General features: G+C 38.4%; 2 protein-coding genes across 2 annotated transcripts; one reads left to right on the forward strand and one right to left on the reverse strand.

Annotated features, from left to right (window-relative positions):
- Nucleotides 1-2,141: 2,141 nt before the first annotated feature.
- Nucleotides 2,142-6,038, reverse strand: LOC113698034 (putative late blight resistance protein homolog R1A-3). The gene has a single exon (XM_072058027.1). It carries the CDS (start codon nucleotides 6,036-6,038, stop codon nucleotides 2,142-2,144), a length of 3,897 nt encoding a protein of 1,298 aa, XP_071914128.1.
- Nucleotides 6,039-13,104: 7,066 nt separating this feature from the next.
- LOC140010708 (uncharacterized) lies at nucleotides 13,105-14,148 on the forward strand. The gene has a single exon (XM_072058028.1). The coding sequence runs from the start codon at nucleotides 13,105-13,107 to the stop codon at nucleotides 14,146-14,148; it is 1,044 nt and encodes a 347-aa protein (XP_071914129.1).
- Nucleotides 14,149-17,575: the final 3,427 nt, after the last annotated feature.

Below are 17,575 nucleotides of genomic sequence, written 5' to 3' on the forward strand. Positions count from 1 at the left end.
TCAACAAATTTTTAGTTTCCAACTATATTGATAAATCTATCAGTGTAATAGTTAATTCTCTTTTTTACACTAAGGCCTTGTTTGATAATTTAATTCGACACTTAAAGTTAGTGGATTCAGATCTTAATATATTTAGATATGTTTGATAATGAAAAATTAAATATCTGAATTAATTAAGTGACACTGAATTTCATAGGTAAACCTTGCTTCCAAAAATAAGTGATAAACTATTTACTTATCACTTAATATAATATATACTCAAAATATATCAGATTTAGTGCTTAACAATTTGATAACTTAATGTATTTAGAATTCAGATTTCATAAGACATTTCATAGCTAATCTTTTCCGGGTTAATTCGGACCTCGAGTCTGATTTGTCTTGGACAATTGTTGTCTGTGGATAATTTCTCTACCGGCAGGGATGTCTCGTTGTCATGAATAATGAAAATTCAACCTTTACATGTGAATCAATCTTCTTAAATAGATGTATTATCCCTTGCATTTTCTACCTACGTACTGGAATAACTACAAGGTAATAAGCCAAAATCCATCTAACAGGATATCGCTTTTACGTTTATTGATTGTTCTATTATCTTATAGTATATATGCAATCGAATGTTTTCTTCTGGTATTTTTCAATACCTAGCTAGTTGTTCCTTGATATTACCGTTGCATCATTTGATTTTTTGGAAGACTATACATCCACGAGGAATTTGAGCAATTTTTAAGTGTGACAAGGATAATTGTGATGGTCCAATGTGCATATTGATCGCCGATGGAATTTAATTTTTAATTTAAATTTGCCTAATTAACGAGGGCCTTAATTTGAGGATCCATGCATTTCTATTTGGACAAGATTATGAACATTTTGGACTCCTATATATATTACTACTAAATGTTGAAGATATAAATTAGGGTTCTACATGGAAAAGGATGATTAATGATGGGTAGGGATAATAACAATTCTTCACTGAGAAATTCGAAAAAATATAGCAAAATAAGTTAGAACAGGGTAAAACTGGGGAAAAAAAAAAAAAACTTTCAATGGGACCGGGCTAGCCGAAATCCAGCTCGTTCAGCCCATATAAAAAGTCCAATGAGTCTTATGTTTAATAGGGCCAAGCAAAGATCAGGTCTAAATACAATAGTCGAATTAAATGTGAGCTGAATTTAAACTTTACTAGGCTTAACCTTGATTAAAGCTCAGTCTGTTCATATGTATAATTATAAATATTATTATTATTATATATAATTATGAGATTAAGTCAAGCCCGATATGAGCCCGAAGCTCCGAAAGTCCCATTTATTTTTGAGTCGAGTTTGAACTTGCCAAAACCTTGCTCTTCACTAAGAAATCAGAAAAATATAGCAAAAAAACATAGATTCTTTTTTTTTTTTTTTTTGGGTTTGTATCTCTTCTTAATATTTGTTGCAAAACTGTTATTGTATGTTTAAACACGTCAGTTAATTGACGAAACACAAAAGCAAGTTACACTTTTCTATATTACTCTTTCACAGAGTACACAAATGGGCAATAGAAAAGTGTATCTGGTTTTGAGTATCATATCAATACGTAGCCAAATGTTGAGATTATAAATCCTTATATGGAAGAAGATTTCACAAACTGAGATTATGAATCCTTATGTAAACATTATTCAACACTGAACCAGAAAAGAACAAGGAGAATATTTTAGGAACAGATTGTACTAGCTAATGTTGGTATGGCTAATGGACGAATGTGTTTGCCACCGCAATCAGAAAGTTATACAGCAGCATCAGGTTCAAAGAAACGAATTTGATTGAAGTTTACATGATTTAATATATCATTGAACTGTTTCAACATATAAACAGATGAGAAAGAGGCATGAAATGGTTCGCCACCGAAAATTGCTAAGAGAAACATGAATCATTATGTAATCAAACTGATTCAATATGCAAATGTAGTTTTATCTGATCTGATGAGCGGAATCCCACTGTACATTCACTCTCACCCGAATCAAGAAGAGACGTGAATAATTTATGTCAAGTGTGATGAGAGGAAATCTACTCTGCTTCTGATGAATTCGACTCTTCTTCTGAGGGAATCGACTCTGCTTCTGAGGAACTCCAGTCTTCTTCGAAGGAAATGGATGTCTCACCTCAATTTTCAATTACGACCTTTAGAATCTCATTTCCCATATCCATTTGTTCTTCCTGAATTTGCTTTACAGAACTTACAAGAGACTTGGGACACTCTTTCACCACAATCATTTCAAGAGTCTCACATTCCCCTAAACAATAAGGGACTTCTTTCAGGGTCCTGCAACCAAGCAAAACCAATTTCTCAAGTCGGGAAAAATTATCAGAATTTGCAGTCCATTTGCGAATGTCCAAGTCCGACAATTCCAGGACTCGGAGGTTAGGGAACTCCCCTTCTTTCATTACCCATTTTTCCCCGACAAAGGAGTCCTCGAGTAATTTAAGTACTTCAAGATTGGGCAACTCTCCAACTGTTGAAATTTCACTCCACGGCTGTGTATTCCATGAGAGAGCCAATTTCTTCAAATTCAATGGGAATTTAAATCCATATCCATCAAAACCATTCACATGAAGTGATTCTAGTTGACTCAAACAATCAAATGCAAGAATCTCATTGCAATTTCTGGTAGATTCTCCTGATTCGTCAGCTTTCCTGCATTTTAGCCTGCGGATGCTTGGCAATTTTGTCAGTATCTTTTGCAAGCTTTGAGAGGAGGGGTCAATTGCAAGGTTTAAAGTGTCTAAGCGATCTAAATCTGGGGCTACTTCAAGATTTCCAGCTGGAAAAATAAAACCACGACTCCCATGTAGATAACTCAATGTCTTGATGTTCCAAATAGTATTCGGCAGCATAACATTATTACACGCATCTTTTATGATAAGAGTTTCTAACCTTGAGAGGTTGGCTATTACAGATTTGATGGATGTTATTCCATGTAGCGCCAGGTACGTCAAGTGAACAAGTGATACCACTTCCATTGGAAATGATCTACGAAAGTTCAAATCCCCCAAATCTAACACTCTAAGAAGTTTAGGCAACAAAATCCCTGAATCTGCCTTCTCAAACATCAAATAATCATGTCCAGACAAGAGCAAACTGCGCAAATTGGGAAAAATTAGCGCCAACTCCCACGTCTTCAATTCCCTGGTGTTGTGAGCATAAATTCGGTGGTGGTTGCTTGGTACAGTAAGACTGAAAGGATCTTTCCAACTACGAATAACATGTAGAAAATTTTCTTCTTTGGCTTTTTCCACACAAAACTCGTGTACCAAATCATGAAGTTGGCAGGCTTTGGCACCACTCATAGTTCTTTGTTTGGTAACCATAACTAAACTTCTATTAATTAGGGCCATCAAGTGGTCGTAAGCCGCTTCCTCTAAGCTCTTTCCTTCAGTCTGTTGCACAAATCCTTCAGAGATCCAAAGCCATAATAACCTTCGAACATTAATAACCTCATCTTCTTGAAATGCACCAAAGTATAGAAGGCATGGCTTCAAATAATCTGGTAAATGACTATAACTTAGTTCAAGTGTCTTCATGCAATATTCATTGTCAAGGACACTAGAACTCAGACATTTTGCAACTTCTTCCCAGCAATCTTGTGCAATAGCAGCAAGAATTCCAGCAACAAGGACAATTGTGAGGGGTAAACCCCGACAAGATTTTGCTATTTGAGATCCAACTTCACTTAGTGTTGGAGGACAGCTTTCTTTGTCAAATAGCTTTTTCTGGAGTAATGTCCAACTTTCTTCGTCAGTAAGTTGACAGAGATGGAAAGGTTTGATATCAGGTTTGGATTGCAAAGACAAGTTCTGAAATCTACTGGTGAAGAGAATCCTGCTTCCATTGACATCATTTGGCAATACTTTTTCCAACAAATTCCATGCCTCAACATCCCACAAGTCGTCCAAAACAAGGAGATACCTAGTTCTCAGCAAAACTTGTTTTAGCTTCACAGCCAAATTATTTTCATCCTTTTTAAGGTACTCATCAGGACTCTTAGACAAAATAGTGCACAAAAGCTGAACTGACAAACTGTGCATGCTATATGTCTGAGAAACACAACACCAGCCACGAACATGGAAATGTGACATAAGTGAAGGAGCAGTATAAACTTTATTAGCCAATGTGGTCTTACCAACCCCAGGCATACCTACAATGGGAATGACATCCAGCTGCTTTGATCCTCCCATAAGTCGATGAGTGATAGTTTCCACCTTGTCATCGAGACCCACCAGATCTCCATTGCATATGGTGGCAATAAGTTGTGATGGTATGTGAATGGAAGTCTGGTTAACTCTTTGGGCTTGACCATTATGGATCTCTGGGGCCTTAATCTTCAGAAGATTGATTTCTCTAGCAACAGCATCCAAAGCATCCTCACATTTATCACCAACAAGTGTCGAGTCAATCAGTAACTCAGCCTTATATGCAGCCTCCATAACATGATGCCAGAATGCTTGGAGTTTTCCATTTTGACAGCGCTTGTCCTTGATATTCTCTAGGAAAGATCTTAAGAATATGAGATCTTTCTGGACCATTCGGATTCGATCCAATAGGAAAACAATTGAATCATCAGCCTCATCATACCTTGTTATTTCCTTGAGATTTTCTAGGAAAAAATCCATACACCCCAACTCATTAGATCTAGGATAACTAATTGATGAATATGGGGATGTTAGTCGATAGTTGTGTGCAATCTCTGCCATCATATACTTGAGAAATTTGTACAAATTAAACAGTCCAAGATCTATTTCCTTGGGCATGCCTTCTTTGATTTCATTGACAGAAAGGGAGAAGACCAGAATTGCTGCATCGCAGAGCACAACTCCAACAATATCCTTTATTTCATCACCTAGTTGCTCCTCCTGTTTAAGAAGGCCTTTCAAGTACCTTACTCCCTGATGGAATTTTAGCATTTGATCCTTCACCACAACCTGGAAACTGGCATAAGAATCTAGTAGATCTGTGAGATAATCTTGGAGAGAATCAATAAATTGGACTGCTACTGGATGCTCATTCTCCCCAAGGGCTAAAGCATATGATGATCTTGATTGTTTCTTTGAAGCTGTCAGGACATGGATGTAAGTTTCTCGGACTTGGGGACCAAGAGGATTTATCTTCTCGTGTATCAACTGATAAATTTCAGATTCCATTTGATTGTGTACTTGTTCATCATCACTGTCAAATCGGCATACAGAAATCAGGTGTGCTGCCACAATTGCAATGTGAGTCGAGAGATCTGTCAATTGTGCACAGTCAACGCCTCGCATTGTGGCAAAGCCAATGAGATTCCTTAAGAGCATTAGCTTCTGTCTAATGGCAACCATTAGCTTCTCCCGTCTATGATAGAAAAGATCCTTCATAGTCCCTAAAAGGAACATTACAAAATCCATAACTAGCCGTGGGTCTCCCGGTGGGTAATAGTCAAAGAAGATGATGGTGCATGATTTCTTGATATCTGTCTCAAGAAGAAATACAATATTTTCCCGGGATCTGGTTAGCGCACCATCTATGATGCCAAAATCTGACTCACCAGAATGTTTGTATAGAAAATAAGCAGACTGAAGATCATGAATCATCCTGATAACCACATCTTGAATTCTGGAGCAAATAATACTAGGTCTCAAACTTTCAGACATAGTATTACCCCTGTCTTCCTGATCATGTTCCAAAAGCGCTTCATGGTTATTCCTCCTCCTAGACTTTTTGACATACAAAAAGAAGGTTTTCAATGATCTTACCTTCTTCTTCAGATGCTTGACGTCACGGCGTAGGGCGCCTGTTAATTTGGATTTATCAAACTCGGCCAGAGAATCTAAAGCAAGATCAAAGCAACTAGTGCTAGTGCTGGAGGAGATGTGATGTGACTGCAGATAATCATCTAAAGCAAGATCAAAGCAACTAGTGCTAGTGCTGGAGGAGATATGATGCGACTTCAGATAATCATCTAAACCAAGATAATCATCTAAACCAAGATCAAAGCAACTAGCGTTACTGCTAGAAGGGATCTCCATAATGGTATCTTCTTGTCACTTTGATATCAGATTTCTATCTGCTTTAGCCACTGAACAAGAATAGTTCACGATCTACAACTTTCTCTTCTACCAATAGCCAACAAACAACAGGCTGGATTCTTTCTTTTTTCTTTAAAAAAAAAAAACTTTTTGTGTAAATATTATTGTAAGATGCTGTCTAGTTCGCAGAAGACAAGGTGCGGCAGAACTGCAGAAGCAATAGAAAGTCAAATAAGTGAGAGACCACACTTAACCAGCAACTTCGTAGTGCCAGGCGAAGACCATGACCAAGGAATCAAACGTAGTCATTTTACAAGTATAGGCTGAAATACCACCGGCAAATTATCAAAATGTGAAGCTTTTGTAAAATAGAAAAGAATAGAAAAAACAATTTTCTTGAGGAACCAAATGATGTTCTGTGATTAATGTGCAGCTAGCATGAATCATAAATATTAAATACAATCATGAAGTAAAGTGAATGAGTATAATTAATAGAAATGTTCAGTTTTTCTTTTTTTTTAAATAGGAATATAAAACAATTGGAGAATTAGTCAAAATCTTATAAAGAGCAAAAAAATCAATGGCAACCCTGAATCGAGTTTAATACATGACTTTTGATTTGAAGCAACGTCAACAGGAAACTGGCATAGTGAACAAAAAGTTATATATTATCAAGCATTTCTCACAAATCCTAAAGGGAAGAAACTTTATCTACATAATACTTAAGAAAATGTTGACTAGTACAATTCAATGTTGTTAAACTCAGATCGGGTCGCCACTCGCCTAATGTATTGGATTAGCATTCAAAAGGTCGGATCAGTTGTACCATTCTAAAATATTCACTGATGTTAGTGTAATGTCATAATTATTTCATATTTTTGTAAGTTTTCAAAAATATTAAAATTAATTTCTTGGTTATATTTCGATAAACGATACAAAATGTTTAAAGACATTAGGTTTGTAATCAAATATACACCTAAAAATTATATATAAAAATGTGAATTCATATATAAAATATGTCCATTCTCTAAAACTACTTGAAAAACTAAATTAAAATAAGTCATACCCAATTCAAGATCTTTCTATTGTGAATTTGGATTTCTAATGTAAGTTGGAATTTCTGATGATAAATTGATTAGGATGAAAATTTCTTGATTTAGAAATCATTTAGGAATGTGGGGTGATTTTAGTGTTTACACTAAGTGGGAACCATTTTCTTATTCCTTTTAATAAATGAAAGTTTTACAATTTAGATAACTTAAATCATGTTTGGGAAAAACAAGGAAAAAATTTAGTCAAAAAATCAAAGTGGATCATGAGTTTGGTCAAATTTTGGCGGATTTGAATGATTTTTTACCAAAATGATTTTGTATTGTTGACTAATTCGAGATGAAGGTCGATTCAGGTTCAGACTGATTGAACCGAATGGCTCGGTTCGAGCCTAACAACATTGCTACAACATATCCCTGGCCCTGGTTACATATAAGAAATTTTGCTTGAATTTCTTCTTTCTTTTTTTTTTTTGACCTTATTCTTGGAGAATTGACAACATGATTAGGAAATTGTTCAAAAATACATGCAAAAAAATGTTGTTGTTTAAGCAAGAATCCGAGACACTAGACAAGTTCTAAATTAAAGTTAGGACAAATATATAGATTCACCACAGAATTGAAAAACCGTGATCTTTAGAAATTGTTCATTGGTTGTTGAACGACTCTATACTGGTTATCAAGAAAGTCTATATTGATTATTCTTCTACAGCAACTGCAAAATTTTCAAAATATATCTCATCTTTACACTTCAACGAGACGACTGGTCCTCACTACCTCTATTATCTATTCTTTCCCCGTAAGAAGATAAAGTGAGTTAGCAGCAGGATTTCTTGGCATATTCCTACATCTCAACAAGGGATCGAGGCAAAATCCTTTGATCTCCGAAAAATCCTCTCATCGTGTAGAGGAAGCTCTCTCTTGGGATAAGAGCTCACCTCCCTTTGGTGGGAGTTCAATACCATTCAAAATTTTTCAAATTTCCACCAACCCGCACTGCTTCACAAAAATTTTATAACCTTCATCACTTTCAATCTGGTCTGCATCAAATGCAAGATTAATGCAACTATCATTGATCTCAGGGGCCATTAAGGATGTCGCTCCAGAGGGAACACAAGGAAAGTCAATAACTCCACTTTATGGTTAGCTAAAAGTCAGGTACTTCTTGATTTATCCGAACTTTTCCTTGCTCTTTACTGAGGTAACTCCTGTTCAACCGTGTCTTGTTTTTTCTGTGCTTCTTGTCTTTTTGTTTGCTCAACCGTGCATTGTCTTTTTTGTTGCTCAGTCACCTTTGTTAAACCTTAGTCTTTGTCTGTTCTTGCCTTGGTCTGTTGTGTTCCTTGTTTCTTTTTTGTTTTTTTGTGTCACGTGTCCCTGGTTAGTCTATTCTGGCTGGTAGTTAAAAAGGTATAGCTTCCAAGGTTCTTTGGTAAGGGAATACCTGTTAGCATCTTTGGAAATATCCATGGAGGTAGATCTGACTGAGTTACTACAAAAATTTTCCCTGGAGGGAAATGGGATATCGGGAGCTCATCTAGAGTTAGAGGACCTAAATAGTGGGGTGAGAGATTGTGATGGCAGTCTGATAGGAAGAATTATGGGTGAGAAAATAGCAAATTTCATGGGGGTGAAGAACTTTGTTACGGCAACATGAAGCTATCCTAGAGGTCTGCCAGTTATAGAGTTGGGGCCGAACTTGTTTCAGTTTAATATCCCAAAGCAAGAAGATAAGGAAAGGATAGTGACAGGAGGTCCTTGGATTATGGACAACCAGATTTTAGTGCTGAACAGATGGTCTGAAGGGATAGAAGATAATTATGGAGCGTTTGTAATTGCACCTCTGTGGGTTCAGATGTGGAATTTGCCAGTGCATTGGATTACCAAAGAGATAGGAAGGAAGATAGGGGCAGTTTTTAAAGAAGTCACAGAGGTCATTGTTCCTCAGGTTGGGGGGAAAGAGGGTAGACATCTGAAGACTCTAGTTCTTGCAGATTTGTCAAAATCCCTTCTCAGAGGAATATTGGTGCAAGTAGCAGGGTCTCTCAAATGGGTTGCTTTTAAGTATGAGAGGTGCCCAGATTTTTGTTATAATTGTGGAATTGTAGGCCATGGAGAACGTACGTGCAAAGCACAAAGAACTGCTTCAGGCAGTCTCTTAGAGAACCAATATGGCCCTTGGATGAAAGCAGGTAACATCAGGAGTCCTTCTAAGGACAGAGTGGTGAGGGAGGAAATGGTGAAAGATAAAAGATATTGGAAATTCCAGAATGGTGAACTGGTTGAAAGGGAAATGAACAAGAGCCTTTCTGGAGAGAGACTTCCGGAGACCCTTAGGAACACTAAGTTTGGATCTAGAAGCAATCAGGAGCCTATGCAGGAGCAGGAGGAGATTAGGGAGGGACAAGCTCAAAGTGGCCCTTCTTATGAGGTGGGAACTTGGGGATTGGAACAAGAGAACAGAGATGCTACCCAGTCTCTGACCAAGGAGAAGCAAGACCTCTCTCTGGTGGTTCAGGACACAGTGGAGGAGAACTCAATGGCTATAGGGATGGAGGGAATAGAGGAAGACAGAGAAGTGAGTACAAGATGGATGGAACAGGAGAATGTTTTAAAAGAGGTTCCAGTGCGGGAGGAAGGAATGCAGGAAGAGGCCCAATGTACTGATAAGGCACTAGGAGCTATTAAAAAACATGCTAAAAGGTCTTATAAGAAGCTGAAGTCCCCAATGAAAACAAGAAGGCCTCTGAAGGAGAGAAATGAACTGGACAATAGTATTACAGGAAGTGGGAAAAGGAAGATGTTGATCTTTGATGAGGAAATGGAAGAAGTGCACCAGCAAGAGACAACAAGTAAAAGAGCTAAGCCATACGAAGCAACTGGTGTGTCAGCTATGTCTGAGGTGGAGGTGAGGTCCTTCCCGAATGGGGCCCCTATAAGGATATGAGGGCTTTGGTGTGGAACTGTCAAGAAGTGGGGAGCCCCTTAACAGTTCCCCATCTGAGGGAGGTGAATAACCTCCTCTCTCCAAGCCTGATTTTTCTGAGTGAGACTAAAAATAGGAAGTATGTGTTGGACAAGATAGCTAGAGGGTTAAGGTTTGACAATAGTGCAGTAGTGGAAGCTATGCACAAGGCAGGAGGTATGGCCATCCTTTGGAAGGAGGAAACACTGATATTGGAAGTTAATCAAACAACTTTCACTATTGAGGGCAGAATAAAGGATGATGATTACCATTGTGACTGGTGGTTTATAGGGATCTATGCGAGCTGTGATGATCAGATTAGGAAGGAACAATGGAGAGTTCTAAGAGATAGAAGAAGGCTGTGGGGGGATAGATTCATGATTGCAGGAGACTTCAATGACATTGTGTCCAATGAAGAAAAATGGGGAGGAAATCTCAAAGAGGAGAGAAGCTTTAAGGAATTCAAGGATTTTATTGATCATACTAACTTGATACATTTAGGTTTTGAAAGCCAACCATGGACTTGGAGTAACCATTGGGAGGATGAATGAGAGATTAGACAGAGGTTGGATAGATGCTTGGCCAGTTATGATTGGGTCCAAACCTTTGAAAAAGCTAGATGTCAACACCTGGACACGTATGCCTCTGATCATAGCATACTTTGCTTGGACACTGAACCAGAAAAGGAGAAGAGGAAAAAAAAGTTTTACTTTGACAAAAGATGGTTGCAAAAGAAAGAGGTTCAGCAGGTAGTGGAGCAAGCTTGGCAGATAGATGAGCCTGGCTCCCGTATGTTCAAGGTTACCAAAAAGATCAGAAATTGCAGAATTGAACTACTGAAATGGAGAAACACCTTCCAAGCAGACTCTAAGAGAAGGATTGTGGAAATAGGCAAGGCTCTGGAGAAGGTGAGAGTCTCAGATTCGGATAACAAAAAAGAACAAGCTGCTGAGCTTAAGAACCAGCTTAAAGAAGCCTACAAGGAAGAAGAGAAATTCTGGAGGCAAAAAGCTAGGATTGAATGGCTTAGAGAAGGAGATAAAAATACAAAGTACTTCCACGCCTTTGTTAGGGGGAGAAGGACTAAGAATAGGATCAGAAATCTGCAAAGGGATGATGGTTCTTGGACTGGAAATGAGGAGAAAGTTATCTCAGAAATCTCTGGGTTTTTTAGAAGGCTGTTTACAAGTGCAGGGAGAGACGATATGTCAGAGATCCTAGAAGGTATTCCCCTCTCCATAAATCAGGAGATGAACACCAAATTAACTAAACCGGTTGAGGAAGATGAGATCAGGGTAGCCCTTTTTTCCATGCAGCCTGATAAAGCTCCAGGCCAGGATGGCATGTCCCCTTTATTTTTCCAAAGGTTTTGGAGCATTATCAAAGGGGATTTGATTCCAGCTATTCAATCTTTTTTTAGCTCAAGCTTTATGCTTAAATCAATTAATCATACTATCATTTCTTTGATCCCCAAAATTTTGAATCCAACCTGTCTAAAAAACTTTAGACCTATCAGCCTGTGCAGTGTTATTTACAAAAGCCTGTGCAGTGTTATTTACAAAACCATTTCCAAAATTCTGGCCAATAGACTAAAGCTTGTTCTGGACAAGTGCATTAGTGACACCCAATCAGCTTTCATACCAGATAGGCAAATATTAGATAATGTAATCCTAGCTCATGAGTACATGCATTACCTTAAAAACAAAAGGCAAGGAAAAGAAGGATATATGGCAATCAAACTAGACATGGCCAAAGCCTACGATAGAGTGGAATGGCATTTCTTACAGGAAATGATGCAGAAGATGGGTTTCTGTGCTAAATGGATCAATTGGATACTTAGCTGCCTGAAGACAGTATCATACTCTTTCAACTGCAATGGAGAAACTAAAGGTTTTGTCACACCAGAGAGGGGAATAAGACAGGGAGATCCACTGTCGCCTTACTTGTTCCTAATCTGCTCAGAGGGGTTTTCCAATTTGCTGAGGAAAGCTGAAGAGAGGAATGACATAACAGGCTTGAGAATTAGCAGACATGGACCTATCATCTCACACATTTTCTTTGCAGACGACTCACTTATTTTCTGTAAAGCTAACATGAAGCAGGCCTCAGAAATCATGAAGATCCTCAAGATATATGAAGAGGCCTCAGGACAGTTGATTAACCTTGATAAGTCGTCTGTCTTTTTTAGCAAGAATATGTCCATGGAGCAAAGAAAAGATGTATGTAGCTCAATGGGGGGGATGGCAGAAATAAAACAAGGAAAGTACCTAGGACTGCCTATGGTCATCTCTAGGTCAAAGGACCAGATTTTTGGTTTCATTAAGGAAAACATTAAGAGAAAGCTGCAGGATTGGAGGAACAAGTTGCTGAGCTCAGCAGGCAAGGAAGTGATGCTTAAGGCAGTCTCAATGGCTATGCCAACCTATGCCAACCTATGTAAAGATATTAGCTCACTGATGGCCAATTATTGGTGGGGGGATTCTAATGGCAAAAACAAATTGCACTGGCTTTCTTGGAAGAAACTGTCAATGAAGAGGAATGCAGGAGGCCTAGGATTTAAAGACATTGAAGCCTACAATAAGGCATTGCTAGGTAAGCACATTTGGAGAATACTCACTAAACCAAACCTTCTGTTAAGCAAAGTGATGAGAGCACGATACTTCCCCAAGGACTCAATATTAACATGCAAGATTCACAAAACTTCGTCCTAGATATGGCAAGGATTATTAGGAGCCAGAAGCTTGATGGTCAAAGGAGTGATCAGACGGATTGGCAATGGGAGAAGTATAAGAATATGGGACCACAGGTGGATTCCTGGATCTAGTTCAGGTAAACCAACCTCATCCAGTCCACTGAGTAGGGAATTGAAGATGGTTCATGAGTTAATCAGCCATCACAGATGGAATAGAGTAACCATCTTCAAGAATTTTCATCAGAGTGATGCTGAGAAAATCCTAAGCATACCCATAAGTCTAACGAAGAGGGAGGATAGCTATTATTGGCAACACAATGCAGGGGGGATATACACAGTCAGTTCAGGATATAACTTCTAATGGAGGAGAGTGCTAATGCTGAGAAGGAAAAAGCAGAAGAATCTAAGCCAAGTATAACAGATGGCAGTCAACAAGTTAGACAAATGTGGAACACCCTTTGGAAGCTCAACATCAAACATAAAATTAAGATTTTCATTTGGAAATGCTTAATAGGGGCATTACCAGTAAGAGCAGCAATTCACAGGAAGACAGGATTGGGAGATCCAGTGTGTAGAATCTGTGGGGAAGAGCAAGAAACAGTGGAACATCTTTTGCTCAAATGCCAACAAACTCAGGAGGTACGGAAGGTAGCACCATTACAATGGGATGGGGCAGTAGACCAACAAGGAGACTTCAAACGTTGGTGGGTAAGAATCTCAGAGGCAAGGAAAAGGCCAAAGGGGATGGAACATATTGGGTTGACTGCAAACATCTTATGGCAAGTGTGGAAAGATAGGAATAAGAAGGAATTTGAAAATATAAGCAGTTGTTCAGCAGCTAGTACAATTGGGAAAGCTCAGAAGGAATGGCTCGAGCAAGAGGAAAGCTTGAACACTAAAACCAGCCTGAGCCCAGAAGAAACAACTTCCAACATTGAAGAGCATTATCAGGGGCAGGCAGAAGAGGGCACCATTATTTTGGACGTGGCTACAACAAGTCATTATGATCAGGTCTCACTGGGGATTGGAGTTATAGCTATGAGGCATCCAAGCATCAGGCTTGTGGAATGGGCACTTAAAGAGAGAAGCCTGGGAGATAAAGCCATAGATGAAGCAGTGGCCATTAAGCTGGTGTTGTGCAAAGCTCTAGAGCTGCATTGGAGTAGAATCATGATTCACTCCCACAACCAGGAACTGTTGAGACAGCTAAAGTACAAGAGCCCGTCCAACAGTAGATTAGCCACCTTGATAGATGACATTTTAAACATGCAAAAGTTGTTTCGCATGTGCTTGTTTTGTTTGGTTAAGGAAGAAAGCATAGTAAGAAGTAAAAGGTTAAGTTCTCATGCCTTAGGCATTATTGTGGATGAGGAATGGAACTTCCTCAGTGACACTGAGCACTAAGTCTTCTCGAGCCTTGCTCGCACTTGTAATTTTCTTGTTATATTAAATGAAATGATCCTACCGTTTTGAAAAAAAAAAAAAGGGATCGAGGCACCACCAATCCCTCAAGTGGAGTTGTCAATTATAGCAATCATGTCGGAGTGCAACTTGCAATCCCCTTCAGCTGTCTAGACAAACACACTTAGACACTCGTTGGTTGAAAATATCAACAATAGTTAGCCAACTGCATCCAATTCATTAAATGTGCTTGATACAGTAATAAATGATTTTGGTTGTGAGTTGTGATTAGCCAAGTACATTACCGTTGCGCAAAAGCTCCAAGATTTGAGGGGCTTAAAGGCTCTGAGAGAAAAGGACACAAGAACTCGATAAAGTTCATCCATGGGGCCTAGATAGTATTAAAGCTCCAATTGCGTTGTATTATATGAATTGCTCTCTATTCATGGTTTAAAAACGCAGCAAATTCTGACTTCGTCTGGTTCTTCTTTTTTTTTCAAACGATAACATGGTATTAAACGTAAAAAAGATACAAGGTCAGAGCAACTGCTCCTGTAAATCTGCTTGAGCTAACTCTAGCAGCCATGCTGGGAAGCTATGCTTCCATTCAGCTGAATCAATCAGTTTTATAGCAAATTTTGCTAAATGGTGACTTACATAGTTGTTGCTCCTTCTAGTGTAGGAGAAACAACATTTATCAAAATCTTTTATCAGCCTCCAAATGTCCAACTGAATTATGGCTATGCTCGCTTCCTTCTCTCTTGCATTGATTTTGTCAACTACTTAGCTTACAGCTGTTGGTTTTAGACCAAAATAAATCATATAAGTCACAATAATTTCTCTAATAAAATTTAACAAATAAATTAACAAAAATTCATACCTTAATCTTGCATTAAAAATGCAAATAATTTGTACCATAAATATGTTGATTTGGCATGCACTGACTAGATCGCTCTCTTTAAGACGATTCACATCCTTACGGAGTATCCTCCGGTGTAGTAGGTCTTAGCACGTCGCTTCCAGGATATAGCAACCCAGTCTTTTGTACACTGTAGTCTACTCCAATCTACACTATTGGAGCAAGACAGAAACTGTGACGCCCCGAAAAGTATGAGTATGAAAATCCGAAAATTTTTTTTTAATATATTTTCTAGACGTTATTTTGTTTCCTTGTCTATAATTTTGTACCTTTCTTCAATATTCATTTCTTATACATTTTATAAGGAAATATAGTTTTCAAATCATTTCCTTGATACAAGTTAGTCCACGTTAAGTTTGAAGTGTATTATGGACGTGGGACCCGCTAGTGCGGTAAATGTGGTATATTTTTAACAACTCATTGGAGTTAATTGTAAAGATTAAAAGAAATTGGGGTCATAGTGTGACTTTTGGTTAAGCACAAATTGCTAGACTTCCTAAAGGTTCCATGAAGTTCCTAAGCTTAATTGTGATTGGCTAAACAAAAAGGTGTTGGACTTTGACCAAGTGACTTAGTTAATATCTTCTTAGCAAGACCAAAGGCCAAAACAACAAGGAGAATTTCAGCCAGCTCTAGGGAGAAAAGAGGGGAGAAAAACCAAGAGAAAATAAGAGAAAGAACAAGAAAAAATTCTGATTTTGTGCAACCCATCCAACAAGGTTGGGAGTTAGAGCAAAAGAAAGCTAATGAACTTGGTTCTTGAAGTGCAGCCTTGTAAACCCACCTTTGGAAGGTAAAGCAGCCTTGAACTCTTGTAAAAGCTTATAGCAATTGGGTAGAAATGTTGTTTTTGATGTTGTAAGATGCTAATAAGGGTTAATGATGGTTTATATATCACTTTTGTGGGTTTGTGTGGAAGATTTGGTGATTTCTATGGTTGTTGAGAAAATTCCAGAATTGAGATTTCTTATGGTTCAGTTCTGCTCGTTTCTGTTTGACCAGGTTAGAGGCCGAATTGGCATTAGCACAAAACATGAAAGTTGTAGATAATGATGTTTTCTAGTTACCTGTAAATTTTCAACTCAATCTGAGCTCGGTAGCCTGTGAAAAGACAGAAATACCCCTGCTACCCTGTTTCTGTCCGAAATTGATAATCAGCTTTGGTAATTGGTTAGTTTGACTGGGAATACTACTGATTTAGTTGTTGATGTCTTCTTAAGAATTCTAGCCCTGTATCTTAGCTTTCAAATGGCTTTGGAATTACCTGAATTGGAGTTGTGTGTGCTGAGATATGACTGAATAAAGCAGGACTGCTAGTTGATTTCCGCAGTGAATTTCGAACTGGAAAATCTGGAGTTGTTTTGGAAATTTTGACCTAGTTAGGGTGAGAACTGGACTGAGTGGTCTTCATGAAAGTTATAGGGAATGATATTTTAGAGGTGCCTGCAAAATTTCAGGTCAATCGGAGTGGCGTAGCTTGAGAAAAGACGGAATTACTATTGCTGTTCTGGTTTTACCCGAATGTAAGAATTGCGCCTGTAATTGGTTGTTTTGGTCAGGATTGCTTCTGAATTAGTTGTTGAGGCCTCCTGATGAAATTTAGCCCTGTTTCGTAGCTATCAGCTGGTTTTGGAATTTCTGAATTTGGACTTGGAGAGCCTGAGTTATGATGTTTCCGCTAGAATGCGTTCTGTGAATCTGTTTTTGTGATTCTGGTGTAGTTTCTTACATTTTTGACCTGGTTACACTCGAAACTGGGTTGAGTGACCTTCTGCAATATTGTAGCCCTATCTCTTAGCTTCGAAACGGTGGGTCTTTCACCTTCATCCGACAATCGTAGCGCCTTTGGTACCATTACCGCAAAATGACGTCAAAACTATTTTTCTAGTTTTGAGCTTAACTTTCATTTCCGGACTTTTCCCTAGCCTGACTTGTGCTAGTACTACTTGGAGCTTGCTGAATGGCTATTGGATGAACTTATTTGTGTGACTTTGGAACTGGCTGAGGAAATAATGAAGCCATGATGGCTGGGAAAGTAAGCAAATTTAGGGGAAGTGCTGTCCGAAGTTTTAAAGGGTTTGATTGCTTTGAGTTTGTGATCTAAGACTTGGATTTGAGCAAGGCAATGTTATATGATGGATGATTTCTGAGCCATGGAGGTGAGTGACCTCAAACTACTTCTAAAGTGATTTATGAACCGTTTCTTACATTATTTACTTTTGAACTGTTTCCAAAGTTACTTTTGAAATGTTTTCTTGCATATCATGTGTGCTGGCATTTGAGTGTGCCTTGCTTGCTATATTTCTTGACTTCATGACTTGTATTTTGGTTGATAACGTGTTAAGCGCTTATAATGATTTCCAAAACGAGTTTTCGAGACGAGTGTGTACTTTATCGCACTCGACCTCGATAAATGTGAAATGTTCGATTGAAATGTTACTTGCGCATGAATGTAAGCCTTTTGGGCTGAACTGGCCATTGCCCCTTGTTACCGGTCGTCTTGAGCCAGAA

The sequence above is a fragment of the Coffea arabica genome, chromosome 7c (assembly GCF_036785885.1).
Source record: "Coffea arabica cultivar ET-39 chromosome 7c, Coffea Arabica ET-39 HiFi, whole genome shotgun sequence".
Lineage (NCBI taxonomy): Eukaryota > Viridiplantae > Streptophyta > Magnoliopsida > Gentianales > Rubiaceae > Coffea > Coffea arabica.